General features: G+C 44.6%; 1 protein-coding gene across 1 annotated transcript; it reads right to left on the bottom strand.

The window, feature by feature from the left end:
* Positions 1 to 232: 232 nt before the first annotated feature.
* Positions 233 to 14,854, bottom strand: Peg3 (paternally expressed 3). Its single transcript, XM_032894586.1, is given in 8 exon segments — positions 233 to 4,088; positions 4,091 to 8,059; positions 8,170 to 8,262; positions 9,024 to 9,126; positions 12,434 to 12,537; positions 13,457 to 13,540; positions 14,139 to 14,228; positions 14,766 to 14,854. Coding segments are annotated over 8 exon segments (4,719 nt in total). The 5' UTR covers positions 14,782 to 14,854; the 3' UTR covers positions 233 to 3,828.
* Positions 14,855 to 16,751: the final 1,897 nt, after the last annotated feature.

The following is a 16,751-nucleotide window of genomic DNA, read 5'->3' as shown; positions in this document are numbered from 1 at the left end:
CACACACAGAGACATGAGTGTGTATGTCTATACTCACATACAAATATCCATTCACACGGGTACTTACACACAAAGATTTATTTCTTTTAATTAAGAATAAGATTTGTAAATCAAAACTTGTAGGGCTAAGGGGCCACCAACATTTTGAATGTATAACTTTATCAACAGCGACAAGTCCCGGCAAAATTACCAACCCCAAACACATAAACAGGACAAAAGAAGAGACTGAGAATCATCTTATTTTTAACTTTATTTTTATTGTTGACACTATTACAAGATAGAACAACTACAGCCATATTAACAAACCAAAAGCCTGTGCACAGAAACAAGACAAGGAAAACAAATTGAGATGTTAACACAGTCTTTGGGTAATGAAAATATGGGTGAGTTTCTCTTCTACATGTCCATATCTTCAAGGCTACTAGAATGGTCACATACTGCATATTTAGCAATAAGGGCAGCCTACTAGAACACTATGGTAAAGACCCCTCAAAGGAACTGAGAAAACACACTTCACTGTAATCCCTCCAGCACTGCCCTGCTATTCCACACTTTTCCACATTTCTTCCTGCTGTTGACACTACATACTTATCACAGACGACCTCACATTCTCACCCATGGTGCACAGATCCAGGTGTTACCAGAAGTTCATTGGAAATACAGTTTTTCTCCACCTCAGTTCCCAGTTTTCTTTGAGTATGCCTTACATTTTTGATGCAGAGTACATACATAAAGTTTGTTACCCAAACACTGAAGATTATTCAAGAAATTTTGAACAAAATATTTAACCATGAACCCCCCCCAAAACACTATTTTTAATTGTTTCCCACACTTTTTTTGTTTTAGACGTTACGCAAATCTATTTAACACTGTTTTAATCACAAATTTGTGCAATGACATGAAATGAAGGACACAGATGAAGATCTTAACGGTTGTTGGGTGTGGGGAATGTGGGCAGTTTTTTCTTTTCAGTTTTGCTGTATTTTCCAATTTTCATTGGGTACATAGTATGCTTATGATGGTGACATTACATACTAAACTTTTATTATCAGGTGACTATTACAAGGAGCATAGGGAAAACCTCAAGGTATTTTACTGTAATTACACAGGAAATACTAGAACAGCTATCTTGAATACACGTTTTGACACAGTTGTAATATATAAGCCTGTGCACAGTAACAAGAATAAACAAGATATTAAAGAGCATATCTATCTTTGGATGGTGGGGACATGGATTATCTTTCCTCCACTTCTCTGTTATTTTCCAAGTGTTTCGTAATGAGTTCCAATTATGTTCACGATGGAAATATGATCCTTAACTTTTGAATAACACTACCATAAAGAACATTCTAGAAATTTAAGAAAATAATGCTCGACTATAAGCCTACAACAACACAATAGCTTTTGACTATAAGCGTACATTTTAAAACAGTTATAAGTGTAGTACAAATATAATTTTGTGTCCTGCTCTCTCCACTCCATGCTCTGTGAATATCTGCTTCACAACTCTTTGTGGTTGTCACTTTTGAACAACTGCATGAGAATCCAGGGGCACTTTGACTAAACTATTCTTCCATAGTCTGGCATTTCAATCATTCCTGATCTACTCACTTGGTTATGGTAAGAGTGGACACTCAACTCATACTTCTTGATTAGTCTCTTTCTGAAAAGGGCCTAGTGGGGGTGACACTGTCACTGATACTGAGTCCCCACAGTTACCCAGATAGCTACGGCACTGACTTTCATTTCAAGGGTGCCTCACCAATAAATCACTGCCCCTCTGGTTCCCTGGATGTCAGTTCCAACCTGGGGCTCTCTCTATGCAGCTGGCCTTCACCTACACGATGCCATCAAAAAGGCCTTTCTTCCAACTACCCAGGACACTTCTTTCCAATTTGTTTTTACCACCCTGACCTTCCAATCCCTGCTGCTGATATCTTCTTTAGTCTGTCTCATCTCCTTCCTAGATCTGCTGTCATCTTGGAACTCCCTTCTTTGGCTCACTCATTTCTATTTCTTGCTCTTAGGTCTCCAACCTCCGAAGGCTTTGGCATTCACTGAGGCTTTGACACACTCTGCCATGAGCCCCGGACCTACAGATCTAGAAGACTAAGAGTCAGACCGGTTTCCCCAGCAGGTAAACTCTGTTCACGTTCTCAGATGATCTGTACATATCATGCGATCTTTCGGCTACAGATCTGCTTTATTTTTTTTTAATTTTTTAATTTTTTAAATTTTTTTTTCCCCAGCCAACTGAAGGCCAAAAAATTGTCTTTATATAGCCATGAGGGGAGGGGAAGTAAAGGAGCGCAAGCAGTCCGTGTATAGGACGCAGAAAATCTCAAGCTGGGAAGTCAGTTTGTGACATCTGGTGACATTGAGACAGATGGGACACTCAATGGAAAGCTCAGAAATACTAAGGAGACTTGATGAGAAAGAACAATGGTAACGAAAAAAAATTAAGGCTGCTGGGGAACCTGAGTCCATGTTAAGCTAGGATTAACTATAAAGAAAGCTTTTTTTGTGGGTGTGTTTTTGCTTTTTTTTTAAAATGCAATAGACTTGGGGTTGACAGATACATAAAGAACAGGGGGATTAAGTTTGGAGATACAAAGATCTAAGGATACTAGCTCCTGGGCACCCAGGGAGCACACTGACTTGTGGCAAGCACAATACAACACCACACAGGTGACTCAAGCGACGCTGCCACTTGTCACTTAAGGCAGGAAGCACACAGCAGTTAATGAAAGGTTGTCATCTGCTTCCTTATTTACAATGTAAGAGCCTCTCCTGTGGCTCCCAACCCTTCATTAGGCACTACTGTGATCTAGCGATGGTTGTCACCCACTCTTTAAAGGCAAAGACATTGAAATTTACAGGGAAAAGCTTCAGGTTTCATGAATTCACTATCAAACGCACGATGAGTTGGTTAGAAAACAAAAACCCAACCTTAAAGAACATCTCAAATGTAACAATTTTTTTGCATGAAAACCACTGTAAGGTACATAAATGTAGGGATGGGTTGATTTGGGTCACAGAGACAAATCCATGTACTGTAAAGGATTACATGATCAGTCTCAAGGGGGCTAGGTGCACACCAAATAGCTGTGGAAGCTAAAATGTCCGTTTTCACACAGCCAGGATTCAAAGACACATGATCTTTCACACCCACGCCTTCACAGGACTATCTAAGAGGTAGGGGACGGAATAGTCCATTACTGGAAAGGATACTAATGGGGTTCAAACAATGCACAGTAAAGCTTCCGCAGGATGGACAACACTTACAAATATATGCTAAATTGTTGCTCTCTTCCTCCTCAGGGAAAAAAAAAAAAATCAGAGTACCAGGCTAGGTAGCTCTGTAGAGTAAACTGTAAAATTCTATAGCACACTAAATCCAAATATATGTATCACTGATTTGCTGTGATTTGCTCATTTATATACACGGCAGGAACCATTATGTATAGGGTATGAAAGGGGTATCATTTACAGTCGATTGGGGCAACCTCTGTGGTCTTGGCTAGTCACTAGGTTTTCCCTCAATCTGGTTACTTAGATGAAATGGAAGATGTGTGCTCTAGCTTTCTCAAGTATACACTGATGCTTCTTGCTAGGGAATGGCTAAGACTGAAGGAGTCTCTGCATTCAACCTCTTTCTGTTTTTCAGTCTGAGTAAAAGTCTGTGATGTGAAGTCCGGTATGTATATGGTAAGGTGAATTTCCTATTGACATTTTGGGTTGGTTTAGGCTCTCTCTGTGATTTATTAAGGGTCTGGTTTTGGGAGGAAGGTTTGGCTTAGTTCTTTTTTTTCTCCTCAGCCTGGATACTCAACCAGTGTGAGAATTCTGGTGTCTGGCAAGAGAGAGGCGGTCATTGAAGAGTTGCCCGCACACGTCGCATTTGAAGTACTTGTCATCTGCCTGCTCCGCACCGCCTGCGCTGGTGCTGGCCCGTTCGATGTAGCCAGAGCACTCTCCGAGAGCATTGGCTGGCTCAAAGATGATCACGCTGGCGTGGCTTTTCAGATGCTCGCCAAAGGCTGCGCTGGAAGCGAAAGTTTCTGCGCATTCATGGCAGTTGTAGTACGTTCTTCAACCTCAATCTCTTGATCTTCTCCTTCTTCTTCTGGGTCTTCAATGTCTGCGCCATCGGGCTCATCTGCATCTCCTTCTGGCTCTTCAACGTCTTCCTCTGGCTCGTCGGCTCTCTCTTCTGGGTCTTCGATCCCAGCTCCGTCCGGTTCATCGGCATCACCGTTTGGCTGTTCAGCCTCTCCATTGGGTTGCTCAGCCTCTCCATCAGGCTCAGCAGCTTCTCCGTCTGGTCCTTCAGCCTCTCCATTAGGCTCAGCGGCCTCCACCTCAGGCTCAGCGGCCTCCACCTCAGGCTCAGCGGCCTCCACTTCGGGCTCAGCAGCTTCTGCGTTTGACCCCTGGATTCGCAGTACTTCTTGTGGAATGAGGACATTGGCTTCGACCTCTTGGGCAGTGGCAGCTACTATTTCTGATCCCCCCTCTCGCTCAGGATGAAACACCATGCGCTCAGTGATGACGGTGTCGTCTAGGAAGGACTGCCCGCAGTCTTTGCATTCGTACAGTGGGATGTGCTTCCTGAGGGGCTCGGTGAGAAAGGAGGCATGGGTGTAGGAGGGCCCATATTCATAGGGCTCATCCTTATGAACTTTGGTGTGGTGGTCTCCGAGCTGTTTGGCAGTGAAGAAGCATTCCCCACAGATTGTGCATTCGAAAAGCTTCTCTTCGGTTTCACTTCCCTGATACTCGGTGAGGGCTAGGCCTTGAATGAAAATCTCGTCTGCCAGTTCATTCTGTTCCAGTATTTCATTATCTCTGTGCTGTCTCATGTGCTCATTTAGGGCAGAACTGTGAATGAAGCCTTGTCCACACTGACGGCATCGAATGGCTGACCCAGAAACAGCAGGATTCCTCTCTACAGTACAATTCCTCCTTGGTCTCGCAGGCAACAGGGCGACGAAACCATCATCACAGGCCTTTACAGAATACGTCTGGTCTTGTTCGTGGACTCTCTGGTGCTCGAAAAGTAATGAGCTGTGAGTGAAAGACTCTCCACATTTTGGACATTCATACAGTTTCTCTCCAGAGTACTTTTTCTCAAATTCGCTGACGGAGTGGACGTGAACTTCAGAATGTGTATATTCACGACTGTCAACCAGGGACTTTCTGCTGTGGACATCCTGGTGACTTGTGAGGTCATTGAGATCAGCAAAGCCCAGCCCACAGTCCTGGCATTCATAGATAGCATCACCAGTATCGTCTTTCTGGGGCTCCTCAGACACTGAGGTCTCAATAGTAATGTCTTCAGCTTTCTCCTGGCCATGGGACTCTTCGCCTTGGGGCTCTTCACTGGCCATCTCCTGATCAACGGGTTCCTTGTCATGTGGCTCATCACCATGAGGCTCCTGGCCATGGGGCTGATCGCCATGGGGCTCTTCACTGCGCATCTCCTGATCAAGGGGTTCTTTGTCTTGGGGTTCTTTGTCCTGGGGTTCTTTGTCCTGGGATTCTTTGTCCTGGGGTTCTTTGTCCTGGGGTTCTTTGTCCTGGGGTTCTTTGTCCTGGGGTTCTTTGTCCTGGGGTTCTTTGTCCTGGGGTTCATCACCATGGGGGTCCTGGCCACTGGGCTCCTTACCATATGGCTCTTTGTCATGAATTTTTTGACCATGAGTTTCTTTATCATGGGGCTCCTCGGCATTAAATTTCTCTTGGGCATAGATTTTCTGTACACTGAGGTTGTTGCTGGTGGTAGAACGCTGTCCAAATGCTCTGAATTTACGCACTTGTTCTTGAATGAAACGTTCTTGGGCATAACTGGTCTGAGGGTCACTGGGGGCAAGGCTGCGGATGACAGAGCGCTCATAGTGTCGGCTTCCAGAAGGTCTTTCTCTATCATGAATCTTCTGGTGCTCAATGAGGTCAGACCTACGAGCAAAGACCTCCCCACATTCCTGACACTCAAAGAACTTGGCCCTACGGTGACCTGCCAGCAATTCACCAAAAGGGAGTGAGTGGATAACAGAGGGCTCATTGCTCCTGGGCTCAATGTACTTCTTTTTGGCACGGGCTTTCTGGTGTTCACGAACACTTGAGCTGGGAACTGAAAACGTGACATCCTGCTTAGATTCACGGGTCTCTCCAGAAACACTTGGAGGCTCGGCACGGGGTACATTCGGTGTGTGGTAGCTGCTGCTGCTACTTCCTTCATAAGCGTCTTCTCTGGCAGGAATCTTCCTTCGCTTAATAATATCTGGGATATAAATGGAGGATTCTCCCTCCTCATCACATTGAATCTGGTCACTTACTCTATGACGTTTCAGAGGTCGAGGAGCAGGCAAGCTGTGGATGACGGAGCCCTTGTATTCCTTTCCTTCATAGGTGATCCCTCCAGAGTAGGTTCTGGGGTAGTCAATGGTGCTTGGGGTCTGGGTGCTAGACTCTGTCACTGATTTTGGTTTACGGAACCCTAGTACACGACTCTTCTGAGCTTCTGGGGAGCCCAAGCTGTGAATAACAGACCTCTCATAGGATTTGCCCTGGGAGCTACTTTCCATGGCGGAGAATTTCAGCTTGTCATTAGGGTTGACACTGATGGTGAATGGCTTGTCATCGTCTCTGTTTTCAGGTGGTCTTGTTATGGTATGACTCTTCTGAGATTCGACAAAGGGTTTCTCGAATCCTCTGCCCTCAAAGAAATTCTTTCGGGAACGATTTTTCTGATGCTCGCTGGGATCTGAGCTTCCCATCAACGCATCTCTGGCGTTGTTGAAGTCGAACAGCTTCTCTCTGTAAGTTTTCTGGCGCCGTTTGAGAGACTGACTAGGGACAAAGGTCTCCTCGCACACCCTGCTCTTGTTTTCAAATGGGTTTCCTCTGGTATGGATTTTCTGATGCTCCCTCAGGGATGAGAGATGAAGAAAGCTCTCCCCACACACTGTACACTCATAGATTTTCTCTTTCCTGTACATCTTCCGAAACTCATTGAAGTTTGGGCAGGTCAGAAAGGGTTCCCCATGCTCATGCTCACGCTCCCGTTCGCGTTCACGTTCGCGTTCGCGTTCACGCTGCTCCCGTGCACGTGCACGTAGGCGATCACGTTCGCGCTCACGCTCGTTATCTCTGTCATCTGAGTTGCCTCTACCATGGATTTTCTGGTGCTCAATCAGGGCGGAACTGTGCAGAAAGGTCTCCTTGCACACCTTGCACTCATAGAACTTATCTTTGCCATACATCTTCTGCAGCTCACTAAAGGTCGGGCTAGGCATGACGGTCTCCTCATCCTCCTGATCTCTACATTCTGCAAGATACTCTCTAGCATGGATTTGGCGGTGCTGTGCCAGGGCGGCACTCCTACTGAAGGTTTCTCCACATTCCTTACACTCAAAGCGTTTCCCCCTACCCTGACCTTTTTGCACCTCATTGACAGCCACGCTGTGAATAAAGGACTCTCCGTATTCGTAGAGGTTCTCCCTAGTGTGCATGATCTGGTGCTCAACAAACTCAGAGATGACACTGAACGACCTCCCGCACTCATCACACACGTATTGGTTTGCCCCCGAATTGGCTGACTGCGCCTCAGAGAGGGAAGGGCTGCTCAGGTTGCCCATGCTCATAGCCTGTCTCATCTCACTACCACATTCAAAAGGCTTCTTCCTCACACAACTTTTATGCTCATGACCAGAACCCCTCTCTTCAGAATCAAAGTGGTAACGCCTCTTTCTTTCTAGAGCTCGGCTTCTAGAAACCAGGCCTGCATTGAACCGGAAGCCTCCCCTGAACGAGCTCCCTTCATAACCCCTCTCCTGGTTCACTGACTCTCTTTTGTTTGAGGAACTGCCCTTCCAGTTGTCGTTAGGTCTGGGGAACCTCGGAGGAGGACGCTCATTCAGCTCCCTTGCTCTTCCAGATCTGGGGTTGCGTGACACGTCCTTGATGAATTTTTCCATTATCACTCCATGAGAAGATTCGTCTTCGCAGATTCCACGCCTGTGGGACGGCTTTTTGGCTTCAGGCATGGGTTTCAGACCTGGAAAGAAACCCCCATATGTAACTCTTCCTAGCCTCTAAGCTCAGGATGGCATTTTCGTGTGGTGTTTGTGAATGTGAAATGTGGAAGTTGATCAGCTCGTCACTCACCTCGACTGGTGCTTGGGTAGGCAGTTCTCTTGGACCTCGATGAGTGGCCTTGTGTCATGTGAGAGTGTCGGTCATCTTCGGCAAGCTGGACTCCTGATTTTAAGAACAAAATGGCGGTTCAAATTTACATTGAAGACTGAGACTCATCACCATCAATTGATCTGTTCCCGTTCCCTCACTCACAGTAAATATGAACTGTCTTGGAATGTCTTTCATTTTCTTCATACATCTTCTAACCTGATATAATCTACATTTTGATTCCCTCAGTTTAATCACACCTAGAAAATGGTATGAAGACTCCTTATGTGCATGAATTCTGAGCGAGTTCTTGTAGTCTACCTCCTGTTCACTTCTTTGAGAGATCCCATTCTTTCTTGAGGGTCTCACTATGTAGGTAGCCCAGATGGGCCTCAACTGGTGATCCTCCCTCCTGTGTTTTAGGGCAGAGCACTGGGCTTTCAGGCATGTGCCACCGTGCTCCTACCCCTACTGCTCAATGACCTTTCTCAACCTACTGTCCAGCACCATCTATCCCTTGGCTTTATGGGTTTTCACAGCAACTGCCTACTACCACTGTAGGCTCTGTGCTTCTGGAGAAGTCCACATGTAGACCTGAGGTTGCATAGGAAAGCTCTATGACAAAAGCCATCAGCCCTAGTCCATACAATATATTCTTCAACCAAAGCCGGATGGATGTCTTTAAAACTCAGACCTCATTGCCCACAGAGGAGCAAGTCGCCAAAGGATTTCTAAGTCCAAATATACTAGCATGGACTCAAACAACTTGAAATAAACAAGGTAACAAAAGGCTCTGCTGGTAGGATTGAAAGTGGCCAAGGGAAGTGGGTTCTTACCCAGTGAGAGCAGCTTTCTGTAGTTCTCCAGGTTGTCCTGAATTGGATTCTGAGGCTTCTTGTCCTCTTTGAGTTCCACAACATTCTGGTATGATTCAGCATCCTAAAACATCAAACACAGGCCTCTCAATGGAATCTGTCCCCATGGATGTTCAAAGAGAGAATAATGTTGGCGACATGGGAGCTACGTATATGAAGTTATATAGGAAGTGCTCACGGTATTGGGGTTCTGAGCGATCCAAGGCAAGTGTTACTAGGGGCCTACATCGTACCTACCTTGTGCTACACTCTGAGGCAGATCCCAAAGACGCATGACACATATTCCTTGCCCTCATGCAGCTTATAATTTGGTTGGAGAGAAAAGACTCATGAAACAATTAGAGAACAATAAACAGTAAATTGGGAGACAGATAATAAATGCTACATGGGTTTCTTGGAGGGACAGTTCAGGGTGGGCCTGAACAGTGAGCAGAGGTTTAACAGAGGGCCTTTTGTGGGGCCTGAAGTGGTAGATGAAGTGGTTATGTGCGGAGGGAGTCTGGTGGGAAAGCCCACGCAGGCTAAATAATCAGCATGCATGGTGTATTCATGGGAGCAGAAAGAAGATGCGCTCTAGCAGCCATCTTGTCAGATTCTGCAGTTTAAGTTCCCTTCCTGTTTCTCTACTGTACAGCATGGCTACAGTGCAAAGTTTCCAGTGTATATGGTTTCCAAATAACTCAACACACCGGAAGCTCTCAACTACTGAAGAGCTACCTTTAAGATAAATAGATATTTCTCTCAAAAAGAAGTACAAAATTCCTTGTAATACGTAGGATCTGCATCTTCTCTGCAGAATCCTAAAGGACTTTGCTTGTTAGCAGAAGGCAGAACTAGAGTTTGTCTGTCTTACTGAGCTGCAGTGTCAGGGGTGATGGCCCTGAGGCCTGGAGGGATCCTGCAGTATGGAGAGGGTGCTGTGGGAGTCTATAGGCTTTGGAGCTGGAGAGAACTGTAGGGTCAGGAGCAGACCGCACCATTTATGAGCTGTGAGACCTTAGTTAGATACGGAAATCTTTCAGAGCCTCGGATTCTTCATTGTTAAATGGTGAGAACTTGCGATATTACGACACAGTGGGGGAAGACTCTGTAGTGTGATTATTGTTTGAATACTAAGAAAAATTGGGCAGAGGAAGCATTAATGTTTTGATATTAAATTTATTATTGTTCTATACCTGGAGAGGGACTTGAATTTTAATAGGAACATGGGAAATGCAGAAAAACAAACAAACAAAAAACCTAAGATTCAGAGTTGAATAAGAAAACTTCATCTATGCAACTGCCCATGTCCAGTCATTAAGCAAGAAACAATGAGAAGCAAGCAACAACAAAATGAGGGCAAAATGAAGCAAAGCCTCAGAAATGAAAGTCTTTCTCAGTTAATGGTGAGAATTAGGACAAAAAATTTAAAAAAAAAGAATAGACAAAAATAAAAACAATACCACCAAAAAAACTCCAAGAAAATTCAGGAAGAGTTACAACCTTCCCAAAACTGCCACCCCAAATTTATAAGTGCATTTATTTGTTGGTTGTCCCTCCTCTTTCTATATGGTAAACTCCTTGGCGATAAGAGTTCTGTGCTACTCAGGTTTGTGGGGAGCCTTGGCATTTACTTACAATGAAAGACAGAGCCAGAGGGTACCCAGGTGTCCCTAAGATAACACAGGAAACCAGAGCTCACAGTGTGGAGACTGGTAGAGAACAAAGGACTTAAGAGTTTGAGAATATAAGAGGCAAAGGTGTCACCACCCCTGGGGTACACAGAGCCCAAGGGCAATGGCAGATGTATTCTTTTTAATTTTACTTGTCTAATTTGCATAAAGTCTGAACAGCATTACTTCTATAAAATAAAATGGTGCATTCGTATAAAGATAAGTGACCTTAACTAACCTTAAAGCATTTTAACCTTAAAGCTGGCTTTATGTTTGCCATCAACTGTGATACCTAAATGTTCATGACTGCAAGCAAGTTTGAGTGGCAGGGGTGGCCTGAGAGCCGTGCTAACAAGGCACAGTTCAGGTTTTCACACCGTGAGCTATACACTGGAACCATTAAGGATTTGCATGTGATTAAAGAGACAGCAAGATAACTTTCTGTTTTGCACGGCCTCAAAATGTGATTTGTACCATCTAGTGCCCCTGTTTCTACTCTGAGTCAGTAAGACTCAGCAGCTTCCAGACCTTTGCATTATGCAGACATGGTCCTTGCTCAGCCACTCATTGTCAAGGAAGAGAGTGTAAGCAATAAAACTAGGTGAGGTTCACACCACCAATCCAGCTCTGTGTGCCTTAGCCATTGCTTGGGCTCTTCTTTGGCTTGCCAGATGTCTGACTTCTACTTAGAAAGCCTTCGGTTATGCTTGCCCTAAAGGCTGGGACCCCCTCCAACCTCAGGCCTGGACCATTCCTCCCCAACCCTCGGAGGTCAAGGGTTGCTGCCCTGAAGGCATTTTCCTTTCATCCGAATTGAGACTCCACGCTGCAATTTTTGCTAGAGTTCTGTTTCTTTGAGAATGCTCAGAACACTCATCAGACATAAAGAACATTTATGTGAATATTTACGTGGGCCTCTGACAACAGTATCTCAGAACAGAAGTCCTGTCTGTCTTGCCTATAGCTATGATTCCCAGGGCTTAAATGCTTACTTGCAAAGGAAATGAAGGCTCTGCCTCTGGCTCCAACCTCTCTTCTAAGGTCTGTTGATAATAAGGTTCTCCTTTTCTTCCTCCCTAAGAGGCTGGTGCAAATCCATTGTCCTCTCCTTTTGTACCAATCACCCTAACACATATTGCCCCTTAAGGCTATGACTGCTGAGATTGCTACCATAGTGTGCCTACCATGTGCCAGACAAAATAACAGGAACTCACAACCCATACAGGTGTGTGAATCTCACTGACGCCTCACAGTGGTGCTGGGGGACAACCGCCACATCCATTTTTACTGATGAGGAAACTGAGGTGAGGCTTGAGTTGCAGGATCCCACACAGCACTGGGTGGCAGAGCTAAGTTTTGTACCCCATTCTCATCAGCTCCAGAGCCTTTGTTCTCCCTGCCCAGTTGGCTTTCTGCTCTTGACTCCCTGGGGGCCATAAGATGTCTAGAATCCTTCTGCTACTTACCCTAGCGAGTGACACATACACTGAGGGGCAAGCACTCCTTTGGTTGTGTGGATCAGTTTAAAAAATTGGCAACATTGACCTTTGCCACTGGTCACCTGTGGGGATGGTCCCTGCCTTCTCTTTAGAGTGACTGAGGGCTCTCAGTCATAAATGGGCATCTAGGGACAGATGAATACATCCTCAGGGGAGAGACAGGTATCTTTGTTGTGAAATGAAGGTAAGTTTTCTGGAAAGAGAGGAAACCTGGGCATACCTGGGATCGAGACTCATAATCCATGGAACGTCTGTCATCATCTCTTTCCAGTCCGAAATGTGGTCTTGACATCACAGGGAGAGAAAGATCCCGTTGAGGCATCCCTAGGAAGGAAGAGAGTCATCAGGGGGCTGCAAGAACTAGTCCAACTGAGCAGGGTTCAGAAATCCCCTGACAATCTCAGAAGCTACCTGGGAAATGATCACAAAAAAAAAGTGTCTGTTTTCTCTGCTTTCTATAGAAGGGCCCTGCAATATCCCAGGGTCCCTGCCTCATCCTTCCTTCCTAATCTTAGAGTCAGATTCACGCCACAAGTTGTGTGGGCCCAGGTATGGTGTCTATTCTTGTTCTCAACCACTGACTCTCTTTGGTGCCCTCATCCAAGACCAGAGATCAAGCCCAGAGGACGTACATACAGTCCATTGTAGGTGTCTGTTTTGATACAGAAACACCTTGATTAATCTACTCTCCTTAGGTACCAAAGGTACCACAAACTAATGGTGAAAGTGACAGATTTGAACATCTTTTCCTGGTTACAATTTTAGGGTGCCCTGCTGATAAATACAGTATCTCCCAAGTCCAGGAGGAACAAGAGATAGGTTCTGATGGCACAAGTACCAATAATGGACTGAGATGGTCCTTCCTGGGCATCTAATTCTCTTTTAGTCAATAAAAAGACTTAAGTGGTGCACTTTGGTGTAGTGTCTCTTCACATTTGCATGAAACCATGATAGGTAACATATATTTGTTTTTCCTCTGTAATATTTTTTTTTTCATTTTTGTAGCAGCCACAGTATGTTTTATTTAAAACAATACATATCCTCTTAGGGAAAATGTTGCGTAAACAACAGCATTAGCTGAAATACACTTGTGGCATGAAATGGCTCTGCTGAGAGGAAATTTAAATGCTAGAGCCTGGGACTAAACAGCAACAGGAATATGACTCGACTTGAGCATTAGGGCCTCCTGAGGCCCCTATGCACAGAGCCTCTGCTCTGAGCTACAGACCAGCAGACAACTTACTGCTTCTGGGATTCCTGGTGTATGGCCAGCGGTCTCGAGGCTCCACATCTCTGCTTCTGCCCCTGTGCTCCAGGTCTCGCTCACCTAGGCAGGTCAGGTTTTTGAGTGGTCAGATGTGCTTTGACATATCTGTGTTTCCTTTGTGTGTGCACATATGCCTCCCTTGATGAGATGTATCCAAAATGGAAGGTTCTAGACTCCCAGGCTCATGGTAGCTACACCACAAGCTTCTCCCAAGTAAAGCTTGCTTTACAGCAAGGACCCAAGCTACGTCTGTAAGCTAGCTCCACTTCAGACTTCCCAACTGTTTTCTCAGCTGCTAAGTTCTCAAGTCCAAATCCAGGAAAGGGACCGTAGACCTTCTATGTCTAGCACAGGCCAGCTGACTTTAAATTGCACAGCATTCTATTGAAAAGAGAAAGCAGAACACATGTCCAACCTACAGACAATGCTGCTAGCACGGCCTGAAGTAGATACTAAATAGTATAAATTTGTATTGTTTAAAAACCCCTGCATGCCATTCTACTGTAGTTGTCTGATTTGATATAAAAATGTCTCTCAGTTAATCTTCTCTGCTCAGGACTCTGTGTGATACTGAACACTCTAGGGCTATTGTCTCATTGGAGGCCTTGGTGCCTCTGCACCTCTTTATAATGTGGCATTGGTGGGGTGCGATACTCACTGCTGAAAGCATGAGATGGTCGAGGGGATGGGGTTTCTCTCCCACTTCGGCTCATGTCGTCGTCACTGTTCATGTCACTGTTGGTGTCGTCTGAGAAGACACCAGACAGGAACTTAGAGTTTTGGTGTAGCTAGCCTTTGTTCTCACACATAGCTAACCTCTTCTTAGTAGTTTCAATGGTCAGGTCTTTCATGCTTTATCTCAGCCCTCTCTAGTGGCTTCAATCTACTCCTGCTACTTAAAGACTGTGTAGGGAACATGGCTGTAACTATCTCTTCTCCATCCCCACCTCAAAGCAGCCAATAGGCCACTTCCTGAGGTACCATACCATGATGGTAATGATTGGTTCTCTCCCTAGTGGACTTCCTACTATAGGATGTCCACTTGTCTTCTACTGGTTTAGTAGTAGTTCTTAGCTGGGGATAGTTTGTTTCCCAAGAGTCATTTAGCCACTCAAATATGGAAACATTAGGAGCTCAAACTTAGTGGGAGGCCATGAATGTGCCTAGGTTGGCCCTTTTTCCTTGCCCCATGAGAGAGAATAACCAGACTACAGTCATTAGCAGTCCCAAGACACAATGCTAGCAAATTCTAAGCCAACTAACATCATCCTCTGGAGTGCCTCACCTTCGTGATGGTACATCTTGTAACTCTCCAACAGAGTGGTGAGTTTTTCACAGTTGTCTGTTTTGCTCACACCCAAGGGCTTGAGCGTTTCAGGGATGATCAGATGATCTCCCCTTGCTGGGATGGTCTGCCTGCAACCAATCAAGGCGGAATTTTTAGAGTCTGAGCAGGGTTTTCTGAGGCCCAACAAATTCCACATATGTTAAGTTTCAAAACGTCTGATGAAAGAATTCAGACCAGTTGGGTCTTCTCCCAGGATGGCATCTAGTCATGCCACTCTCTAGCTCACACAGAATATCTTAGGTTTGGTGGTAGACAAGTGGTTTGGAATCAGCACTTCTCAAATTAAAAGGTCTTATTTGGAGAAACTGAACACACAAGTCAACAAGAAGACTGTGGCAGCCTGTGATAGCACTCATAGACCTGGATATTAAAAGGTGCTATGTGCATGTCACAGAAGCTGAAGGGTGGTCTTCCCAGTGCTTTGGAATAAGAATTGCCCCAGAACTACATGTAAGGAGTGAGTTCTCATGCTAACTGGCTGTGTTACAGTAGGCAGTTCCTCTACTCTCTTCAACTCTGTCATCTATGAAATGGGAAGGGCACCTATAGTCCTTTTAGACCTTTATCTTGAATAAGCTAAGATTCCTAAGAAGTTTGACTTCCCAATTCAAAGCACAGGGAACATGCTCAAGGCCCCATCCAAGGCTAAGACTGGATATTAGTGTTCCTTATTAGCCAAAATGTTAAAGGGGAATAACATCAGAGATGGACCTGACCCTTAACGTACTTATTGCTGCAAATAAATGGCTGCTCGAGCAGAAATGTTGATGGTGCTCAAGTATGAGCACTGTAATGACAATTTACTATGGTTTCTCTTTGTTAATATCTTTAGGACTGGGAGGCTGTACTGCATCCCCATTGACTGTGTGTGCTATCTCAACTTAAAGGTAGTGAACCCAGCCCCTCACTTACACTAATGTTTCAAGTGGCAAGAAAGTACAAGTGGTTGTTGGCTCCCAGCTAGAGAGTGATGGAGAATTCTGTTTTCTGTCAGCTTACCTAAGTGTACAGAGAGGCTAAGACATTTCCTTCCTTCTAAGGAGTATCAATCCCAAAATTTGGTCTGGAGTTGGAGTTAATATTTCCTTAGGTACCTTTCAAGATATGTCCAAATATGTATCATGATTATTCTTAACTAATTGGGCTTATTTGCTTATGTCCCAGCAGTAAATTGGTAACCCAAGTGAAGGAGAGCTTTGCTTTCTCTGTATTTAATCCCTAATCCCTTACTATCTGACACAAAGTCAGATAGTGACATACAAGTGGCACCCTGAAGTTAGTGTATGAAAAGCCACTTGTGTGGCTATGTGTAAATGTTATTAGTAACGCTGATGAGACCAACATAGCACATCATAAGAAGCATGCTAACTTCTGTGCCAAAAAATAACATTGCTTTTCATAGGAAATTCAAGACTCTAATGAACAAATATGACCTTTGTTTAATATGCTCAAGATTATTTGACCAGGCCAATAGGCTAGCATTTGATAAACAAGAGCAAGGATGAACAAAAGACTCATTTACGTCTATGTGTGTGTGTTTGTTGTGTGTGTTATTGGTAATAGACAGGACATAGTCTACCTAACAGTGAACTATTATGTAACCTTCAAAGAACCAGGCAACTCTAAGTAAATGGGTGTCATATGGTCTCTAAGACACTGAAATGTTGAGACATTCCAATGCTCAATAGCGTCAAATGAAAATACTAAAGCTGAGAAGGAACTCTGTCTCAGACTATCTCAGAAAGGCCTCCAATACAAATGTCTAAATTTGTGGGTCCCAGATATAATTGGAGGGAGGAGGTGGGGGAGTAAGATAAAAAGTCAGTGTATATATGTATGAAATTTTTCAAAAAAATGAATAAAAGATATTCTTCTTTTAAAAAGGTACCAGATCAGAGATACACCTGAAGGTGATTGGATACA

The sequence above is a fragment of the Rattus rattus genome, chromosome 2 (assembly GCF_011064425.1).
Source record: "Rattus rattus isolate New Zealand chromosome 2, Rrattus_CSIRO_v1, whole genome shotgun sequence".
Taxonomy (NCBI): domain Eukaryota; kingdom Metazoa; phylum Chordata; class Mammalia; order Rodentia; family Muridae; genus Rattus; species Rattus rattus.
This window is presented reverse-complemented; position numbering and strand designations above follow the sequence as displayed.